General features: G+C 40.7%; 1 protein-coding gene across 3 annotated transcripts in view; it reads left to right on the top strand.

Annotated features, from left to right (window-relative positions):
* cpne5b (copine Vb) overlaps positions 1-23,188 on the top strand; it is a 142,666-nt gene that overhangs the window by 110,177 nt on the left and 9,301 nt on the right. For all 3 annotated transcript variants that reach the window (XM_088337748.1, XM_088337750.1, XM_088337749.1), the window contains 10 exons: positions 3,463-3,504; positions 3,575-3,650; positions 7,379-7,432; positions 7,735-7,796; positions 11,933-11,979; positions 15,241-15,422; positions 15,483-15,610; positions 15,678-15,780; positions 21,837-21,894; positions 23,033-23,106. In XM_088337748.1, the coding sequence (XP_088193874.1) occupies positions 3,463-3,504; positions 3,575-3,650; positions 7,379-7,432; positions 7,735-7,796; positions 11,933-11,979; positions 15,241-15,422; positions 15,483-15,610; positions 15,678-15,780; positions 21,837-21,894; positions 23,033-23,106 (826 nt within the window). The remainder of the gene's footprint in view (positions 1-3,462; positions 3,505-3,574; positions 3,651-7,378; positions 7,433-7,734; positions 7,797-11,932; positions 11,980-15,240; positions 15,423-15,482; positions 15,611-15,677; positions 15,781-21,836; positions 21,895-23,032; positions 23,107-23,188) is intronic.

Consider the following 23,188-nt stretch of genomic DNA (forward strand, 5'->3'; position numbering starts at 1 on the left):
TCAAAAATGCTTTCCTTGTGAAAACAGAGGTTCGCTGACGGACTGACCACCGGCAAGTGAAAGGATTACTCATGACAACCTTGGTAGAAACAAATGCCTTTTTTGTAAAAAAAAGCTTTTTTGTAAAATAAGAAAATGCACGGCACAAAAATCAAATATAATCCCTTTGGCAGGAAAAAAATGATTTTTTTTTTTCGTTTTCCAACTTTTTAAATCTGTTTAAAATCTTGCCCCATTGAAAGACCGAAAATGCTTATTATAAGTGCATTTAATTTCATGTTTTCTTTTTAAGCTATATTATTATTATCATTACTGTAAAATTAGCAGACTAAATAGATAATATGGGTGTTTTACAGCTTTGAGCTGGGTTTTTTTGTAAATCAATAAAATGCACTACATAAAATCTTAACCCATTGACAGGAAAAAGCCCATTTCAAGCTTGTGTTAGGACCAGAACGGAATTAGGACCCAATTGAGTAGCGTTTACCACAAGTTTTATCAAAGGAAAGAGGAAGGGCAGCGCCCACGATCCGGTGATTGCTGGACGCGGGAAGCAGGTCGCTCTGAACGTGGAAGTGGATCTTCCGTGGCAAGCGATGGCGGTGTCAGGGACGGAAAGAACGGGTCGGTAGCCGGGACAGGAGAGCAGACGTGGTCAGGGTCGGAAACGAGTCATAAGCCAGAATGGGAGCGTAGACGTAGTCGGGGAGAAAATAAGTCGAAAGCCGGGACGGGAGAGCAGACGTGGTCAGGAGCGAAACAAGTCGTGGCTGGGGACAGATGGAAGCAAAAAACGGGACAGGTGGGAGTCAGGGTCGAAAAAGGCTTGCCTAGTATACACTGAGGTTCGCAGACGGACTGACAACAGGGAATTGACAGGACTGGGTTCAAATAGTGACAGGGAGCCAATCAGTCCGAGGCACAGGTGAGTGGCATTAGTAATCATGACACTTGTTGTTTTTTCAATCCCCCCCCCCAAAAAAAAACAGATTTTAGGTGCCATTTCTCACATTTTAATTTATCATTTGAGTTGTGTTTTCTAGGACAATCAGAGAATGTATGCATAAAATAAGCAGCATTCCCTGCCAAGGGAATAAGAATTCATATTTTGCTGTATAATAGGTGTGATAAAAATTGTGGTAGGGGGGAAATGTGTCATCTGGCCTATCGCACGTGGGCTTGGATCAGGGTCAGTGACTTGTCAGAGTCTATTACACAATTGGGAGTGAACTGTGCACGTACACACACCTTTGTGCGTGTACGCACACAAGCCCTGGCGCACACATTTTCACAATTGTGGTGCGAGTAATAGAATATGACAAGTCACAAGTCGAAACGCCGCTGGTCGCCAAAAGGCTGCGTTTTTTCCGTACAGCTTTACCTCAATTAACTCGGTTTAACTCAAAAGTTAAAGAGAATTTTGTTGTGTTTCACTGATGCACGATTTTAGCGAGTATACAAGCACTACCTTGTAAATATTGCAGATGCTAATATTATTTTTATTTATTGATTTTTTTCATTAAATGTAGGGTGCGTCGTTTGAGGTGTCATTAAAAGGTTGACAATTAAATATTTTATTCATTAGGTATGTAAGGACCAGAACGGAAACAGGATCCAATTGCGTAGCGTTTACTATAAGTTTTATTGAGAATCTCTGTTTTCTACACGGCAAGCCCTTTTTCGACCCTGACCCCCGCCTGTCCCGACCATGTCTGCTCTCCTGTCCCGGCTTACGACTCGTTTCCGACCCCGACCGCGTCTTGCTCTCCCAGTCCCGGCTACCGACCAGTATTCCACTCCTGACACTGCACCGACCATCGCTCGCTACGGAAGATCCACTTCCGTGTTCGGATCACAAGCCGAGTACGAGAGCGAACATCGGATCGTGGACGCACCCCTTCCTCGTTCCTTCAATAAAACTTGTGGTAAACGTTACGCTAGTGGGTCCTGTTTCCATTCTGGTCCTGAGAAACAGTGTGTTTTTATAGTTATTCTCTGTTCTAGCATGAAGAAATAGGAAGGGTGGGATCATATTATTAAGAATTAGTTTGTATTGCTATTTTTTCAAATGTGAATAGTGAAGCAAAAACACAATTTATATTCCAAATTTGATTCATGTATTTTCTAAAAACACGGCTGTCCCTGAGACTCTCATCTCAATTTTTCTCGCCGTTTTTATAATAGATAGATAGATAGATAGATAGATAGATAGATAGATAGATAGATAGATAGAGAGGTAGATAGAAAGAGAGGGGGAGAGATAGATGGATAGAAAGATGGATAGATAGACAGATAGATACTTTATTCATCCCCGTTTCTGACACTTTCAGCAGTATCCTTGTGTTGAAAAATTAAATACTAAAATATAGAATACAAAAATACCCAATATAACGTGTTGATATAGAGTATTTAAATAGTGCAATGGAAAATACACACTGTCATAAAAATAGGGTAATATGCAAATGTGGGGGCGGGGTTTCATGTGGGCTTTTACTCCCACAGGTGGAGTTAAAGAGCCTCATTGCATGAGAAAAAAATGATCTCCCCTGTCTGTCTGTGGAACAAGACTTACTTAAAAATAATTTTCCCCTACTTGTTTTTCTAGTAAAACAAAAAAAGTATAGCATTTTCTGCCAATAAGTCGGGAATTATTTTTCTTAGTACAATTAGAAAGCACGTGTGCAAAATAAGAATTCAACTTCCCAATCAAAGGCCGGCAATCACAAAATGTTCACTGACTTAAGAAGTGTATATAGAATTATTATTAATATTAAACAAGATCTTGTTTTCCCCAGAGTTAGAATCAACAGTTGTTTAATAGAGTTATTGGACTGATTGAATAAATATCACCCAAAGCTCATTTCACCGGTATTAAAATCACAGCTTCCTTTTTTGCTCCATTGCAAATGTTGCCTTCTTTGTAATTACTGCAGAATAGTTCACTATTAAATTATTTTCCTTTTTTTTTCTTTTGTGCTTCTCTCATAATGGCTTGTACCTCCGTTACCCGAGATGAGTCATTTCATTAAAGAAGTCTCAGAATAGCAACAGATAACAGCGGCAGATTACTTCTGGAGTGGATATTGTTCAAGGGAGTCACTGAAGAATCTTAAAGCCTCAAAACATCAAAACGTCACGTGTTGGCTCTTTAAGCGACATTGTGTGTTAAAGCGACCCCTAGTGGTGTAAAAATACTTCTTTAGCCACTTAACTGCAAGCTTTGGCTTGCCGCTATTATTATTGGTAGTTGTTCCTGCTTTGTCCTTCAGTGTCAACCGCCTTCCTCTGCTGGACAGACTGAGGGGATCATTTCTTCCTCATGCCATGAGGCTCTTTAACTCCACCCAGGGGAGTAAAGCCCACATTAAACCCCACCCCTACATCTGCTTATTACCCTATTTTTATTCCACCTTATATATTGAGTTGTCCGTCACAAGCATCTCTGTCCAACTCTTTCCACAGAACCATCAAAGTGGAGGTCTACGATTGGGATCGGGACGGCGGGTGAGTGGAATCGGTTGCTTCCTAATGTCTCCGAGATTTTTTCGTGACAAGAACATTTTCCTTTGCGCAGGCACGACTTCATCGGGGACTTCACCACAAGCTATCGAGAGTTAGCGCGAGGACAGAGTCAGTTCAACGTTTACGAAGTAATCCTCTGGTCTTTTTCATGAATCGATGGAGGCATGCATGGATGATTGATGAAGAGCTGGATGGATGGATGCTGACATGGATAAAGAGATTGGTGGATGGATGAATAACAGGGTAGATGCATGGATGAAGACATGAGAGGTTGCATGTATATAGACATGAATGAAGACATGGATGGATGAAGATATAAATGGATGGATACATGGACTGATGATGATCTAGTTAGATGGATGAAGACATTAACAGATGGATGGATAGAGGGATGAAGGCATACATGGATGATTGATGAAGAGCTGGACGTATGGATGATGATAAGAGATGGATGGAAGAGGACATTGATGGATGGATGGATGGATGGATGGATGGATGGATGGATGGATGGATGGATGGATGGATGGATGGATAGCTGGCTGAATAACAGGGTAGATGCATGGATGAAGACATGAGTGCTTGCATGTATAAAGACATGAATGGAGACATGGATTGATGAAAATATGAATGGATGGATGCATGGACTGATAAAGATCTAGATAGATGGGTGAAGACAATAATGGATGAATGGATGGAGGGATGAAGGCATGCATGGTTGATTGATGAAGAGCTGGATGGATGGATGGATGATGACATGAACAAAGAGATAGTTGCATGAGGACATGGATGGATGAAGATATGAATGGATGGATGCATGGACTGATGAAGATCTAGATAGATGGATGTGGTCATTAACAGATGGAGGGATGGATAGATGGATTATTAACTGCGCGTAATAACGGTTCTAAGAGTATTAAAGCACGGCTTATTTGACCAATCGTCAAGGAATCATTTCAAACCATCTAGAAGAACATCGCAAGAGAATATGGAAAACAAGGCAAAAGACATGTCAGGATCTTGCCGCCTCAGCAGCTAAATACCCGTCATCTCCATGACGTCTTCCTCGAGACGCCGCTCTTCCACCCAAAGTCTCTCGAAAAACCTTTTTCCACTTTTCTTTGCGTCGACAGATTGTTCGGCGTGTCAGACAAATTGCTATCCACCCCGCTTGAAATTAGAGCTTGTCACTTTCATGCCTGGCTTCCTCCCGGAAGCCCTGTCATGAACCAAGACATCTTTACTCTCTGAATCGAAAGGAATCCTTCTCATTCTGAAGGAAGACCGCATGAACGGAGCAATCGGCGCGATTCGCCCGTCGAATCTCGTCCAGTGAAAACTGTTAAATTGCTTGTTTATTGTACTTCTGGGAATCAACCGCCGAGACGGTCCCTAAAACAGGACAGCCTGACAACTGGAGCCGAGAGACGGGCACTGAACAAGCTGCGGTCAATCATGGACAATTCATCACATCCACTACACAGCATCATCTCCAAACAGAAGACTGTCACAGTTTTGTTCCACAGATAGACTGAGGAGATAATTTCTTCCTCATGCCATGAGGCTCTTTAACTCCACCCGGGGGAGTAAAAGCCCACAATAAACCCCACCCCCACATTTGCTTATTACCTTACTTTTATTACAGTGTGTATTTCCATAGCACTATCTATCTATCTATCTATCTATCTATCCACATATCTAGCCATCTATCCATCTATCTATCTATATATCGATCTAAAAGTTTGCTGGAATTTCCAGTTCTAGCTCGATGAATCGACTCCTTGGAAAGCTGAAAATATATTTCTCGCTAGCTGCTTCATTCTAACGCCGGTAATTAATAAACTTTGGCTAACTACTGGTGTGCTTGAGTCGATTCGATAGAAATTCAGTTTACTTATACTAAAGTCGCTAGCTAATGGTGTTCCTAAACACGTTTAGCTTGAGTGCAAAATGTTTCCTGTCATGATTGCCCTATTTGGAACACCTGTGGCAACTTGATTGGCGCCAACAGCCCGGACAAGCTCATTGGTGGCCACACCCTTCTTAAGCCCCCAACTGCAGTTCAAACTTTTTTCACTCAGTGAGCGTTCCTGTGCGACTCAGTTCCTGTCAAAACCTGTTTCCTGCCTGATTCCCGTTTTCGACCCGTTTGAGAACCTGACTACGCCTGTTCTGCCTGCCGCCTGCCTACAACCTCTATTACGAACTTGACATCGCCTCTGATCTCCAGACCTGGTCAAACAACTTGCCATTCCCGCCTGTCTTCTTCCGACACTGAAGTGTCACTCCCGCCTTGCTCGTTACCGCTCTCCGCCAGTCCTCGGATCAAGCATTCAAGCAAGCCTTACTCTCACTCTCTTTCAATAAAATCTGAGAAACTCATGCAATTGAGTCCTGTATCCGTTCTGGTCAGTGACAGTTTCCAATGTATGGAAATTCTGTTACTTGGGCTAAAGCCTCTAGCGAGTAATAAACTTTGGCTAACTAGTCCGATTTTTTTCGTATCAAAACAATTTTTCTGTTTAACTTATGCTAAAGCTGCTAACTAATGGTGTTCCTAAACCTGTTTAGCTTGAGTCAAATATTTTTCCAATTGATATAAATTCTGTTTTAATCTTGCTAAAGCTGCCAGCTAATTAGCTTTGGCTAGCTACTGGTGTGCTCAAACATGAGCTTGAGTCCAACATTTTTCCATTCATTGGAAATTCTGTTTTACTCGCGCTTAAGCAGCTAGCTAATAATAAACTTTGGCCAACTACTAACATGCTCAAGCAATTGATATCGAGTCCATCGGCTAATTAACTTCGGCTAGCTACTGGTGCGGCTAAACACGTTGAGCTTGAGTACGATATTTTTTTCATTCAGAAGAAAATCTGTTTCAATCATGCTAAAGCTGTTTGCTAGTTTGGCCAGTTTTGTTGAACTTAAGTCCAATATTTTTCTAATCATGTCACGGATGCCATGGCGCCCAATTGGCCCGCCCGTTTGGCGCCAGCTGCGGTTCATTGACAGATTGGCTTTCCGTCTATTTAAGCTCAGTGCTCACTCTTCCTTTGTCAGTCCGTCAACGAACCTCTGCCCCGTAAGACCTGGGTTTTGACTCGGTCCTGTTTCCTGTTGGTATTCCCTGTCCAGTATTGTTCCCGTTTATTTTTGTCCTGTTTAATATTCTCTCCAGTTTTCGTTCCCATGTAGTTTGTCCTGTTCAATTTCGATATCCTGTTTCAATATCAATCCTGTCTGTCCCGTCCTGTCCGGTATCGACCCCATCCGTCCGATATCTACTTGTACAATTGGTATCAATCTTATCGGCCTCTGGCTTCCTATCATTCCACGCCAGACTGCTGCCTAACGTGCATGACTCCCCATTTCCCGTGAAATAAAAGGCTTGTGTGAGAAACGTCACACGTTTGGGTCCTGATCCTGTTCTGGTTTATGATAAATCGATAGAAATTCTGTTTTACCCATCCTAAAGCTGCTAGCTTATTTAAAGGATATATATTCTCATTTTTGTTTGACGGACAAAATTAAAAAATCCTGAAATATTAAGTAGTAAAATCTGGGAATGATGTAAAAAATGTTAACCCAATTTGGGTCGTTTTCACTGCTAGAATTCTATAATCTAGAGGAAAAATGAATGAAAAACAAAGGAGGCTTACAGAGGCTGCAGTTCCGCTTCAGACCAGAGTTGGCAGTAGCGAGTAAAATGCCAATCTCCGCCAGGCATGTAATTTGAATACGGTAAATGTTGATTTAGTATCCGATCTGATTGAAATAAAGAAAAAAGTTGATTGAATGCTTTAAGGTAATGTTAAAAAAGAAGAAATGTCTCTTACCGGTTCTTCTTCTGTATCCTTAGGTTATGAACACCAAGAAAAAAATGAAGAAGAAGAAATACGTCAACTCCGGAACGGTGAGTGCCACCGGCCAATCAGAATTCACTGTGTTGTGCACGTGGATTCTGTAAGTATTTTAATTGTTTATGACTCGGATTAAAAAGCCATAAATCAAAACTCTGGAAAAGTCGACGAGATGCTGTGGCGAGATGTCAACAAGTAATTTTCCCGCCCGGCGGCGAGTAATGCATACAAATGCGAGCGATACAAATCAGATTGCGGGAAAAGTAAATAAGTAATCGGAAAAACAGCCGCCGTGGCTTATCGGGTGATGTTGCGTTCAATGTGGCGTGTAATTTTGATTCTTTTTATTTTTAAGGTGACGCTGCTTTCATTCTCTGTGGAGTCGGAATTCACCTTCTTGGATTATATCAAAGGAGGGTAAGCGCTCCTTTGACTGGCCTGGAGAGGGATGGGTGCCGCCAGGCTGTACTTGCCCAAGACACACCACAGGAAACGGTGCCTCCAAGACCCTAGGGGTTAAGGGATCCACCAACTCGCCCATCATTATGAAGACCCGGTCTAGCTTTGATGCTGCAAAAAGATAATCATCCATCTATCCATCCATCTATTTGTCCATGTCACCAACCATCCATTTAGCTCTTCATCAATCAACCAGGCTTGCCTTCATCCCTCCCTCCATCCATCCGTTAATGTCTTCATCCATCCATCTAGATCTTCATCATCAGTCCATGCATTCATCCATTTATATCTTCATCCATCCATGTCTCCATTTATGTCTTTATACATGCAACCACTCATGTCTTCATCCATGACTCTACCCTGTTATCCATCCATCCATCCCTCCATCCATCCATCCATCCATGTCCTCATCCACCCATCTCTTTGTCCATGTCATCATCCATCCATCCATCCATCCAGCGCTTCGTCAATCAACCATGCATGCCTTCATCCCTCCCTCCATCCATTCGTCAATGTCTTCATCCATCTATCTAGATCTTCATCAGTCCATGCATCCTTCCATTCATATCTTCGGCCATCCATGAATGGAGATTCATGTCTTAATATATGCAACCACTCATGTATATACCCTGTTATTCATCCATCCATCCAGCCGTGTTAAAAATATGTACACTGAGAGAGAGAAAAGAGAATGAGATGGAAAGGGAGATAGAGATAGAAGGAGGTATATATAGATAGATATATGTAGGGGGTGGAGAGAGATTGAGGGCTTGAGAGCTTGAGAGAGAGACTGCAAGAGAGCTTGAGAGCGAGCGAGAGAATGTGCAAAAGAGAGAGAGAGAAAGAGAGAGGGAGAGATTGAAGGAGAGAGAGGGGGACAGAGAGGGTCAAGGGGGGATAGAGAAAGAGGTGGGTGGAGAGACAGGAGAAAGAGTGAGAAAGATAGAGGGGTTAATAGTCGGAGATACAGAGTTTGAACGGTACAGAGAGATGGAGGGAGAGAAAGAAATTGAGTTAGAGAGAGAGAAAGAGAGAGAGAAAGAGATACCAAGGGGTATAAAATTAGATTAATTGAGAGAGAGAGAATGGGGAGGAAGTTTGAGAGAAAGGGAGAAAGAGTGAGGGAGACGGGGAGATAGTGAGTTGGATAGAGAAAGTGGGAGATAGACAGATGGGACACAGAGAGAAAGATAGAATAAGGTACAGGGAGAGTGGGGGATAAATGAAGAAGGAAACATAGAGAACGAAAGAGAGGGTGGAGAAGGGAGATAAAGAGAGAGAAATAGAGATATTCAGGGGGAGAGAGAGAGGGAAATAAAAGGGTATAGTGAAATTGATGAAGAAAGATAGGAGATAAAGAAGTGGGAAAGAGATGGAGGGATGTAAAGAAAGAGAGGGGCGGGAAGGGGGGGTAGGAAATGGAAAGAGAGAGAGTGAGAGACAGCGAAAGTCATATGGATAAGAGAGATACATATGGAGAGATAGAGATAAAGAGAGAAAGAAACTTAAAACTACTTAATAACAGACAAAAAAATACATTTCTACCCATTTTCAGCCTATCATTTTCCTATTTTGAAGCTATTTTCACTTCTTTCCTGTCAAATCACAGCCTTTTTTTTTAATAAGATTCATATTTTTTGTAGTGTAAAAAACGAGATAAAACGAATGCCTTTTGGTATGTCATCTGCATCTCTGGTGGTTAAGTGTTGGCCCTGAAACTATGCTTTTCTTTTATTGAGTCGCTATCAGGGCCGCACTGCTAGCTAGCAAGGGTTAAGACGACGCATAAACATGGTTTTGAGAGTATTCCAATGAGCTAGCTAGCGTCGAAAGGACGGGCGTTCCCACGAGAGAAGCCGTTCTCCAAAAGAAGCGACGGCTCCATTCCCGCCGTCGACCTTTCCGTGATCGCAAAAGAGTCATCGGCGTTTCATAGGAACGAATCACGACGAGCTGTCACAGACCAGGAACGGAGACGGGACCCAAAAGCTTTCGTTGTACTCAGTTTTTATTAAGAAAGAGAACAGTGCTTGCATCCACAATCCGATGATCGTCGGTCACGGGTAGCAGATAGCAGGAACGCGGAAGTGACACTAACAGGTCGATGACCGGGGTGGAGGAGCAGAAAAGAGGTTTGCAACAGGTATCAGGCAGAAAACAGGGCAGGATAGTGTCGGAGAGTACAAAAGTTTGCCTAGCTGAGAGCATAGTTCGCAGACGGTCTGACGGGTTCTTTTTGGAAGACGGCTGTTTAAAAAGAGTCCAACATTCAATCAGATCCCCTGTTTATTGACGCCTGCGGCTGCCCCGAATCCGTAATCAAGACACAAGCTAGCCGGCGTAGCGTAGCGCCTCATCGATAATGCAACACCGACTAATTCATGCCGGGGTCGGCGGCGGGGTCGGCCATTGGCATATTCACGGTCGCCCTGACGTCAAACCCAAAAGGTTAACGCTAATCTTGAAGTCATTCATCCCGTTAGCATTGCGCGTTAGCGCGTAATGAGGGGCTATCGTAACGTACGTGCGACAACCCCCCCAGCCCCCTCGCTGAAAGCCACAAAATATGACAGTCTCGAACGCTCCGTCACTTTAATTACTCGTCCCTTTCTATTTTCTTCTCCTGCTAGATATTACTTCATATTTATAACTATTTATAAACCGCTATAACTGACGATAAATACACGGTTATAACCACTCATAATGGGTTATGAGTAAACAGTTATAACAACCTTTTGGGGTTATTATAATTGGTTATAAGTATAAGATTATAACCAGTTATAACCAGGACAGATTTATTGCCAGTTATAACCAGGTATGACACTTATAACCACTTAAAAGGGCTTATAAGTACACAGTTTTAACTTATTTGGGGTAATTTTAACTGGTTATAAGAAGACAACTAATCAGTACTGAGTTATTTCCAGTTATAACCAGGTATAACTGGTTATAATTGCATGGTTATAACAACTTACAAGGGCTTATAAATACACAGTTTTAGCCATCTTTGGATTATTATAACTAGTTCTAAGTACAGATTTAGCACCAGTTAAAACCAGGTCTAACTGGTTTTTAGTACATGGTTATAACCACCTACAAGGGCTTATAAAACACAGTTATCACCCTCTCAGGATTATTATAACTAGTTCTAAGTACAGATGTATCACCAGTTATAACCAGGTCTAACAGGTTATAGGTATATGGTTATAACCACTTACAAGGGCCCATAGGTCTACAGTTACAACTAGTCTGGGGTAATTATAACTGGTTATAAGACAACTATAGACAGTTATAATCTGTACTGAGTTATTTCCAGTTATAACCAGGGCTAACTGGTTATAAGTGCATGGTTATAACCACTTACAAGGGCTTATAAGTACACAGTTTTAACTAGTTCGGGGTAATTGTCAATAGTTATTACCGGTAGAGAGATATTACCTATTTGAATGATATATTTCACTAGTTTTAATCACACATTTATTATTATTATTTTCCTTCTCCTTCTTATAACTACACAGTTATTAGAAGTGGTAAAACGTACATGGTTTTAACCAGAACACAGTTACAATGCCATTTAACTGGATATAAGTGGTTAAAATAACTCAATTTTGACCAGATGGTTGTTGTAAATACATGGCAATTATTACTGGTTGTAAGTACACGATTATAACAAGTTATAACTGGTACACAGTCATTATAACTGGTTTAGGTACAGGTGTATAAGTGGTTATAAGTACACTGTTATAACCAGTTAAAATAACCAGTTATAACCAGTACACAGTCATCATTATAATTGTTTCCATGTACAGGTTCATAATAATAAGTTCTACCCGTTTAGAAGTACACAGTTATTATAACAGGTTTTAAGTACTGGATTATAATCAGTTATAACCGGTACACTGTCCTTAAACTGGTTATAAGTACAAAGTTATAACCAGTTAGAAATAGATTATTATAACTAGTTATAGCTGAATACAAGTGCATGGTATAACCAGGTATAATTGGTTATAAGTGCATGGTTATAAACCGTTCTCAGCAGCTCCTGCACGTTTAATCGCAGCCTTTTTTTTAACCTTGTTTTTTTTTTTTTGCAGGACGCAGATCAATTTCACGGTGGCCATCGACTTCACCGCGTCTAACGGTAAGTGAAGCCTAAACCTGGACAAATATGTTTTATCTTAACCAACGACGTGCCCTGTATCGATCGCAAACTTTTGCCACATCGATTATCGATACTGTTGGCGGAGACAGCCGTTGTATCGCTGCGTTTTCAACTCCTGGGATTCGGACCGGGTACTTGGACGAAAAAGCGAAGCAGTTCAGTTGAGGACTTTTTGCAGTACAAGTACAAAATAAAATAAAACTGAGGGCCTGTGATGAGGATACAGTATTCCTTCCAAAAGGCATCAAAAAATGTCTCGCCCCTGTCTTATAGGAAAGGGGTTTGGGGTCTAAGTCGACCTCTTACATGTGGAAGAGCTGTTTTAAAAGTTTGCTAACGCTAAAAGATACACCAGGGATTTGACTTTTTACAACTGCCATTTGGAGAGGGGGAGGGGCCAGCAGAGGAGGAATTTACCCGCGTTTGTCTCTCTGGCCGCGCTCCTTCACTCTAAAACCCTTCCCCTCTCAAACTGTTTTTTATTTAAGTCACAACGGGTTGGACAAAGACAAATGAAAGAAAAGAAACACTCCCTTGGGCAGTACCAATTTTGAAACAGAGAAACATGATACCATCTGGTTAGAAATACACACCCCGGAGGAAATATGCCCAAGCCTACTTTACAGGGGTGTGGATTGCTTGAATGGAAAATAAAACTAAGGTTGCTGTAAGTCACATCTTCATAAACAAACCTGGACCATGGACAAAGACCGGACGCAGCTGGATGTTAAAGGTTGTATGATAAGAGTATAGTAGAAGAAAAGGTACAAGAAAACATTACTGGGAAAGTATCGACAGAAAGTTAATACTTCTTCCAAATATGGGAATTGGCTTAAGATGCATTTATTACAACGACAGTATGTCAAGACCAGAACGGAGACAGGACCCACTAGCGTACGTCTCTCTCAGTTTTATTGGGAAAAAGGGAAAGGATTGCACACACGATCCGATGATCGCTGGTCACCGGAAGCAGGTTGCTCTGAACGCCAAAGTGGCACTTCCGTGGCGAGCGATGGCGGCGTTGGGAGCGGAAAAAAACGGGACAGGAGAGCAAAAAGCGTGGTCGGGATCAGCAACGAGTCGAAAGCCAGAAGAGGAGAGTAGACGTGTTCGAAGCTGGGAAACAGACGGGAGCCAAACAGGAGTAAGTCAGGGTCGAAAAGCTTGCCTAGGGTAAACTGAGGTTCGCAGACGGACTGACAACAGGTGACGTATAGACGAGGGTTTAAATAGTGACCGGAGCCAATCGGAGTCCGAGGCAGTTGGCGCCAAAGGGCACGGGTGAAGCAAATCGGTAATCATGACACAGTACGTCACAAAAGTGAGTACACCACTCCCATTTCTGCAGAGATTTCATCATAATGTTTAATTGATCAACACTGAAGAAACACAATGAAAATAAGTTTGTGTAAAGCTTATATAGCAGTGTCAATTTATTTTTTCCTCTCCAAAAAACTCAAAATATAGCCATTAGTCGCCAACCCCCCTGTTAACAAAAGTGAGTACACCCTAAAGTAAAAGATCCTGAAGTTCAGTATTTTGTGTGGCTACCATGATTTTGCAGAGCCCCTTTAATCCTCCTGGCCATGGATTTCAGCATAGCCTCACAAATTGCCCCTGGAATGCTCTTCCACTCCTCTTTGATAACATGAAAGAGCTGGTGGATATTTGAGATCTTTTGCTTCTCAACCTACGGCTTGAGGACACTCCAAAAATGTTCTTTTGGATTTAGATCTGGAGACAGGCTTGGTCAGTCCACCACCTTTACCCTAATCCCCTTTAGAAAAGCCCTAGTCATTTTAGAGGTGTATTTGGGGTCATTGTCAGGCTGGAACATTGCCCTGCGTGTCAAGAACTGGGCACTTTAGCGCCATGGCCACCGTGACACTGCGACCCAGTTTCTGGAGGAAGGGGATCATTTTCTGTTCCAGTTTTTCAAAGTACATGCAAGAGTTTGTGTTTCCCTTAATGAAACGTAACTCCCCAATTCCAGTTGCCCCAAGCCATGACATTCCCAACACCATGCTTGACACAAACATGTTTGTACTCCTCACCTAGTTGCCGCCACACATGCTCTAGTCTACACCATCTGGGCCAAATCTATTCATCTTTGTCTCATCAGACCACAGAATATTTTACTAGTAAGCCATGGCCTTTGTTGACAGACTTCTTTTCATTGTGCCAAAATGACGTTCTTCCAGTGATGTTCCATTTAACGTTAAAATGACATTTCTGCAGGAATGTGACAGGTGTACTCACTTTTCTGACATATGGTAATTATGTGCTGATCTGATTAAATAAGAAAACTAATAGAGCTGAAAACTCATTGGATAGTGTCAAAATACCCAGTGACACATTTTAATAATTCAACATCACCTAAAAGTTAAAAAAAAAAATCCTGTCCTCTAAATAATGGGACGATTGCTTTGGAAAATGACGGATTTTACAAAAAAACATCGTTTTGGCACACCAAACCCTAACAAGTGTCAGGACCAGAACGGAAACAGGACCCAATTGCGTAATTTCTGTCATTTCTTATCAGATTGATGTACTTTGTCATTCTTGGACGCATGTATACAGAACCAAATGGCGATACATTTGACCCGCGCAGTTTCCATAAATATATAAATGTAAGTTAATAGTCACGAGTGTCACGACCAGAACGGAATCAGGACCCAATTACGTAACGTTTACCACAAGTTTTATTGAAAGAAAGAGGAAGGGCTCGCTGGACGCGGGACGCAAGTCGCTCTCGCTCTCAAACTGGGATCTGAACAAGGAAGTGGATCTTCCGTAGCGAGCGATGGCGGTGTCAGGGACGGAAAACTGGTCGGTAGCCGGGACTGGGAGATTAAAGCGTGTTCGGGGTTGGAAACGAGTCGTAAGCCAGAACGGAAGAGTAGACGTAGTCGGGGACAAAAAGAGGCCGTAAGCCGGAACGGGAGAGCAGACGTGGTCGGGATCAAAACAGGTCGCAGCCAGAGACAAACAGGAGCAGAAACGGGACAGGCGGGGGTCAGGGTCGAAAAAGGCTTGCCTTGTATAAACAGAGGTTCGCAGACGGACCGACAACAGGGGATTGGCAGGACTGGGTTTAAATAGGGACAGGGAGCCAATCAGAGCCAAATGAGCGGGCACAGGTGATTCACATCGCCAATCATGACAACAACGGCAAATAGCTTATTGGAAGTTACATTTTTTTCATGATTCCCTCTGAAACTAAAATGTGTCATGGGGTAGGTAACCCTTGCCAGTCTACGTCGCTGCACTACATGAACCCTTACCAGTTGAACGCCTACGCCATGGCGCTCAAAGCGGTGGGCGAGATCATTCAAGATTACGACAGCGATAAAATGTTCCCGGCCCTGGGATTCGGGGCCAAACTCCCCCCGGACGGGCGGGTTTCGCACGAGTTTCCCCTGGTAAGGCCCCGCCTCCTTTTCCCATTTCGCCCAATCCCGACGGGTGTTCCTTCGTCTTAGAACGGCGACATGGAGAATCCTTACTGCAACGGCATCGAAGGCATCTTGGAAGCTTACCATCAAAGTCTGAAGACCGTTCAACTCTACGGGCCCACTAACTTTGCACCCGTGGTCAACCATGTCGCTAGGTGAACAAACAAAGTTACATTTTTCCTTTGTTCCGAGAAAATAAAAGTTGTCCTTTTTCCCCGGCAGGTACGCGGCATCGGTGCAAGACGGCTCGCAGTACTTTGTGCTCCTGATTATTACGGACGGCGTCATTTCCGACATGGCGCAGACCAAAGAGGCTATCGTTAACGTGAGTACACGCTAGGACAGGAAGTACTTTTATTTTGAAGGCCAGAGAGGCCATCGTTAAGGTCAATCAATCAATCAATCAATCAATCAATCAATCTCTTTCTCTCTCATTCTCATGTCTTTCTCTTTCCTTCTCTTAATTTCTATTTCTCTTTTCTTTCTCCCTCTGTTTCTCTCTCTCTCCCTTTCTCTCTCTCTCCTTATCTCCCTCCCCCCCTCTCTCTCTCATGCATTTTCTTTCTCTCTCTTTCTCAGTCTATATCTTTCTCTCTTTTTTTCTCCTCTCACTCTCTCCTTTTTCTTTTCTCTTTATTTCTATTTCTCTTTTCTTTCTCCCACTATGTTTCTCTCTCTCTCCCTTTCTCTCTCTCCTTATCTCCCTCCCCCTCTCTCTCTCATGCATTTTCTTTCTCTCTCTTTCTCAGTCTATATCTTTCTCTCTTTTTTTCTCCTCTCACTCTCTCCTTTTTCTTTTCTCTTTATTTCTATTTCTCTTTTCTTTCTCCCTCTATGTTTCTCTCTCTCCTCCTTTCTCTCTCTCCTTATCTCCCTCCCCCTCTCTCTTTCATGCATTTTCTTTCTCTCTCTTTCTCAGTCTATATTTTTCTCTCTTTTTTCTCCTCTCACTCTCTCCTTTTTCTTTTCTCCTTTTCTCTGTTTTTCTTTGTTTCTGTGTTTCTCTTTTAGTTTCTCTCACTTTATTTTTCTCTTCTTTCATTATTAATTCATTAATGTGAATTTCTTTTTGGGATGAATAATGTATCTATCTATCTATCTATCTATCTATCTATCTATCTATCTATCTATCTATCTATCTATCTATCTATCTATCTATCTATCTAAAACAACAAAATGAATGGAAATGAAAAAAAATTGTAATTTGTAAATTTGAAAAGTGAGATGGATTTAAGTCATTCTTAGTTCTGGTGTTACAATCAAAACGAGATGAAATCTCTTAAAATCGGAAAAATATGCTTGAAATAGACCTGGTTTGGTGCCATCGGAGTAAGAATGGATTTTTTTGCAGTATCATAAATGTTTTAAGCACGCTCTCGTGAATTCCCAATGATTTTGATTTCTATCCTTCGAAACAGAAGCTTTTCCTCTTGTTTTCTCCTCTAAGACTTTAGAGCGCCTCGTCGTCCCGCCTCAGAACAGCCAGCAGACTGGATTTAAAGGGAATTTGCGACTGTTAGTCAAGACATGAGAACAGCCACACCTTCCTTTTAAGATCTTGCCTGTTGCTCTATCTCAGGCTCCCTCCATGGAAGCAATTCTTTGGCTTGTATGAACTGTCTTCATCCTTCTCCTCAGCACATCTGCCAGCTGTACGACAAGGTTTTCTAGAATGAAACTGTGCTGCAAGTCTTGCTCTTTGAAGATTTCTTTTCTTGAACCGCCTTCATGTTTTTATTTATTGTCACAAAATCGGGGTATCGATTTGTATGCTTTTTTCGCATTTCTTCGTTAGCTTCTGTTCCATGGTTATAATGCTTGTGCTTCTCCCTTTAGCATCACTGCAAGGACCCACACCTGATAAATTGAGTACAAATAATACAGAATTGTATCGCACTTATGAATTATTTGCAAAGCATTGCAGACTAAAGAGGGAAAAAGTCATAGTGGGAGGAAGTTCAGCCTATAGCATATTGGCATTTGCATAATGCCGGGACGCAAACAGATAGCCAACTGGCATTTTTTTATGACGTCGACCAATAGACAGGGATCTTAGAGACGTAACTTTCCAATTCAAACATTCCAAAATTGGCTGGTCTGAATTGTCCCTGGGTGTGAATGAGCGAGTGAGTTGTCTGTCTCTGTGAGCCCTGCGACTGGCTGGCAAGCAGTTTAGGGTGTCCCCTGCCCACTGCCCGAAGATAGCTGGGATGGGCTCCAGCACCCCCGCGACCCTACTGAGGATAAGTGGTGCAGATAATGGATGGATGGATGGATGGTATCCTAAGCAAGACTGGAGAGCAGGGCATTACAATCATCTAAACAAGTACATATAAATCATGCATCTCTCCCAATGAATAACGGTTTGTATAATAGTCAAATAACGAACCGGTATCCCAGTCGATCTCTTTTGCAGGTGTCCAATCTCAAAAATGGCACACTAGTCCAACAAACCTGACCTAAACGAACATTTCATGATGAAAGTTTTCCTGCAAGCAAGCGCGTTTTGCTAAACACCCCCAAAAGAGGCGCGCACGTGATATTCGTTGCATGTTCGCGTTGCGTTCCCCGAGAAAACCAACGTTCGCTTTCATTAAAGAGAAAAAAAGAGAAAAAAAAGAGAAGAAATAGGCCGTGGCATGGTGCTGGGTTATTTTTGGGTTTAATGTCATGGAGTGTGTGTGGGAGGGAGCACCAGTGCTGACACTCGCCTTGCATACTGATTATTACTGCTGCCAAAGTACATCTTTAATTGGGAATGCAGTACAAAATGGAAAATACACGTGTTTCTTATCTCAAATATTCCTGCAATCACTTGATTGATTGATATCAAAACAGGATATTGAAATGAAACTGGACAAACTAGACGGGAACGGAACTGGAAACCGATATTAAAAAACGGGACAGCAGGATTGATATCAAAACAGGATATCGAAATTAAACAGGACAAACTAGACGGGAACAAAACTGGAAACTGATATCAAACAACGGGACCGACAGGATCGATATCAAAACCTTTTATTTGATTTTTTTTTTTTCAAACAAAACCCAAAAAATGAGAAAATGTTCTTACCCAGAAGTTATCGATGCTTTTCCTCCTTTTATTTCCTACCAAAAATAGATTAATTTTAGATTGGGAAATTTTATTAAAAAATATTAAGATTAATGTATAAATAATCAACAGGTATGAATTGATAAAATAATCCAAGATGAAAAAAAAGATTTCAAATGATTCCAACCTTATTTTAGGTACGAATTTTCTCATTTTGCTACAAATATGTGTAAAAAAAATCAAGTAAGAGAAATAGACTTCAAATAAGAAATTTTGCTTTCAAAAAATATCTTTCCCATTAGTGGAGAATTGTGCTTCATTTAGGTGCATTTTTTTCTTATCGTAACTTATTTCATCTCAATTCCACATCTTTAAAATGAGAAAAAAATACTCATTTATTATCTCTTGATATTCAAAGTAAAAATATGAAATGTGCAAAAGTATAAATATTCTCATTGTGCAACAAAAAAAACAAGTGAAAAAAGCAAATTACAATCAGAAAAATATATTGTAAATAAGCCAAATTTTCTTCCAATAAAAAAATCATGAAGGGGTCTAACATTCCACCGTGGGAGAGATAAACTAAAAAGAAAAATCCAAAAATCACAATGCTTGATTTTTTTAACGATGTATTTGTGTGATACAGCTGCAAATGAGTATTTGAACACCTGTGTATCACACAAAATTCTGACCCTAAAAAGACCTGTTAGTCCGCTAAAAAGAGGTCCACTGTTTATCTGTACATGGGACGGGACAAGTGCACTGCATTTAAGAGAGGATGACTGGAGCCATGTATTGTGAGATTTGGGGGAACAACCTCCTTCCCTCAGTCAGAGCATTCAAGATGGGTCGCGGCCCGAAGCACGCAGCCTGGAAAACCATTGTGCATTGCTATTTCTGGACTTTTCTTTTTAGTTTACCTCCCTCACAGTGGACATGCACCTACGGAGAAAAGTTTTTTCTTCTCATACTTAAATGAACAAAATAGATAAGATCATTTTGCTGTTTTATTCAAGATTAAAAAAGTTTAATTTTCAGAAAATTGTTGCTTATTTTCCTTCACTTTTATTTTATAGACGTATAAAAATGTGAGCGGGGAGCGGCCTGGCAAGCGAGCGAGGACGGACGCCGTACAAATCTAATTCGCGCCGTCCTCCCTTTCCTTCTTCTCCCAGCTCACGACGTCCTTCTTCCTGATCAGCGCTTCGTCCTGTGACGGGAAATTACCTTGACCTCCGTGCATGTTATGATTAACGGACCCATGCGGGGGAGGCACGAGTTTCAGGTGTTGAGGGGAGGGGGGTGCTCAGAACAAGGACGAAATTTGTTAACACCACTGAGACCAAAGTAGCAAACAAACAAGTTGGCACAACTAAAGGAATGTCCAACAAAAACCAAACCTCTCAAAACTAGAAACAAGGAACAAAACTGGAAAAGGAAACGGCAATGAGTAAAGAAACACCGGAAACAGGATGAGATGACAAGCTTGTGGTAATCAAAATGTCCTTTTTAAAGGGCATTCAGCACACATCTGTGCCCAGTTCGAGCCCCAGTTGGGGCCTTCTGGTCGTAGGGGTCGGGTCAGAATCCGACATTAGTCTAGAGCAAGGGGTTGACAACCTTTTCGAAGCTGAGAGCAACTTTTTCTTACTGCTTCACGCAATAAACAACCACTGATGTTATTACCAGGTTGGGATGTTTGGAAAGTAGGGTTTTAATTCGCTAAAACATTGTTTTTAATGACACTGATCATGTCACGATGACCCCTTGATGGCGAGCTTTTTTCAGAAGCAATTCGTGTCCTACCCAGGTGCGCTGAGGGCCACCTGGTGCCCATGGGAACCAGGTTGAAAACCCCTGTTCTAGAGCATTCTTTTTTCTGACTTCCAGACGGATGCTTTTTCTTCTTTTGATTTTCGGAGCATTTTTTTAGAGCATTTTCTTTTTCCTAAGATTCCAGGGCATTCTTTTCTAGAGCATTCTTTTCACAGACAGAGCATTTATTTTTCTTTTCTTTGAGGGAATAGTTATTTGGTTTTTTTTTTCAGTAATTTAATAATTTTCTTTTTTGTTTTTAAATTCGAGACAATGTATTTTCTTTTATTATTTTGAACTTTGAGGCTTTTTTTTCACTTCTATAATGTTTTTTTGCCTTTCAGAGCATTATTTTTTGTTTTTAATTCCAACGTTTTCTTTCTTTATTTCTTTTTCTTTCTTTTTTTTCTTTCTCTTTTGTTTTTTCTTTTGTTCTTTCATTCTTTCTTTCTTTCTTTCTTTCTTTCTCTTTTTATTTCTTTTTCTCTTTCTTTTCTCTTTGTCTCTTTCTTTCTTTCTCTCTTTCTTTTTCTCTTTCTTTCATTCTTTCTTTCTCACCTTCTCTCTCTTTCTTTCTCTTTCTCTCTTTCTTTTGTTCTTTCTTTCTTCTTCCGTCCTCCTATCTTTCTTCCTTATAGTTCGTTCTTTCTCACTCTTTCTTTCTTTCTTTCTTTTGTTCTTTCTTTCTTCTTCCTTCCTTCCTTCCTTCCTGTCTTTGCTCCTTATAGTTCTTTCTTTCTCACTCTTTCTTTCTTTCTTTCTTTCTTTTGTTCTTTCTTTCTTCTTCCTTCCTTCCTTCCTTCCTTCCTGTCTTTGCTCCTTATAGTTCTTTCTTTCTCACTCTCTCTTTCTTTCTTCTTTCCTTCTTATCTTTCTTCCTTATAATTCTTTCTCTCTCTCTCTCTCTCTTTCTCTCTCTCTCTCTCTCTCTCTTTCTTTCTTTCTTTCTTTCTCTCTTTATTTATTTCTCTCTTTATTTATTTCTCTCTTTATTTATTTCTCTCTTTCTTTTGTTCTTCCTTTCTTCTTCCTTCCTTCCTTCCTTATAGTTCTTTCTCTCTCTTCCTCTCTCTCTTTCTTGATTTAATTCTCTCTTTCTTTTGTTCTTCCTTTCTTCTTCCTTCCTTCCTTCCTTATAGTTCTTTCTCTCTCTCTCTCTCTTTCTTTCTTTCGTCTTCTTCATTCTTTCCTTCCTTCCTTTTTTTCTTCCTTTATAATTCATAGCTTTAAGTGCAACCTGTTTTATGGGGCGGGGTTCCTTCTCGCTCATTGTTCCTCACCTGGCCGAGCCAGGCTATCGCATGGATTTTGTGTGGACGGTGTTGAAGCCTTTCCCCTACGTTAAGGTCACGCGTCCGATAAAGAGCGATGGGGAACATGAGTCCGCTTTGCACAAGGCGTGAAACTGCTAACCTTTCCTCGTAAAAGCTTCTCCTTAAGAAAAAAAAAAGAGAAAAGATAGGGTGGCGGTGAGCATCCATGTTTTTAATCGTTGTGGTTTGATTGTTCGGTAGGGTGCGAAGCTTCCGATGTCCATCATCATCGTGGGGGTCGGCCAAGCCGAATTTGACGGTATGACGCCGCCGCCGCCATGAATATTCGCCTTCCCTTTTAGGGGAGGCTGCTCTACCGTCGCCGTGGTAACAATGCAATGGCAAAAAAGGATTCCTCGAAACGAGGCAAATGAGTTTGTTATGGCGGACGGGCAACCGCTTTGCTCTTTTTCGGGGTTTTTATTCCCGTCGTACTTCAAAACAAATTTTCTAGAAAAATCATAAGTATAAGGTGAGGGTGAAAATTAAAATAACAAGTATGAAATGAGACATGTATAGTTCATTATATTATTACTTTTTAAATACCTATTGAAAAATATATATATATAGATACTATTTGTTGAGCAAAATTGTCTAGTGAGACAAATGCAAAATTTTTTCCTTGTTTAATAAGGTCACAAATCATTTTTATTTTTATTTTTTTATTATATTTTTATTATTTGTTAAATTATTTTGCCATCTTTTAAATAAAATAAATCAATTACCTTATATATATATTTCTTTTTTTTTAATTTACCAAAAATAAGTATTTTATACTCGGATGAATTTGCTAATCTTTTTTATTTTACTTTTACTATAATATATATTCTATTATCATTTGTCATATATCGTATGACTTTTTTCTCTTATTTGAATAAAGTCACAAATCATTTTTATTTGGATTTTTTTTTGATTATATTGTGATTATTTGTGAAATTATTTTGCCATTTTTTAAATAAAATAAATTACATTTTATACAATATATTTTTCCTATTTTGACAAAAATATTTTTTCATAGTTTCTAATTTGTTATGGCTTTTTATCTTTTTATGATGATATATATTACTTTATCATCCGTTACATATTATATTCCATTTGTTTTATTTATAGTCATATTTCAATCAAAATCAAAATACTGTAGTCCTGATTTATTGTATTTTTATATGATTTAATATTTCTATTTGTTTTGATTCATTCTTACCCCCAATTCGAGCCCCCAAAAATGCTAAATCTATAGAATATCTGCGATGCGTTCAAGGGCCGAATAATGACCAACGATTGCATCCGATTAGAAGAAGGAAAATTGATTGCGGGTGTCAAAGGTGGCCGCAGCGATCCTTTCTATTGATGAGCTCAAATTCTAATTCTGATTTTCATTCTTTTGGACGTCGTCATAGCGATGGTGGAGCTGGACGGAGACGACATTCGAGTTTCTTCTCGAGGGAAAGCGGCCGAGAGGGACATTGTGCAGGTAACGCCTTTATCCGATGGAACTCCAGATTATAGGATTTTCGCAACGAATTCCGTGTTTTGCATCATGTTTTCGCAGAACA

This window comes from Urocampus carinirostris, chromosome 6, assembly GCF_059441175.1.
Source record: "Urocampus carinirostris isolate Australia breed hairy pipefish chromosome 6, RoL_Ucar_1.0, whole genome shotgun sequence".
NCBI classification, from domain to species: domain Eukaryota; kingdom Metazoa; phylum Chordata; class Actinopteri; order Syngnathiformes; family Syngnathidae; genus Urocampus; species Urocampus carinirostris.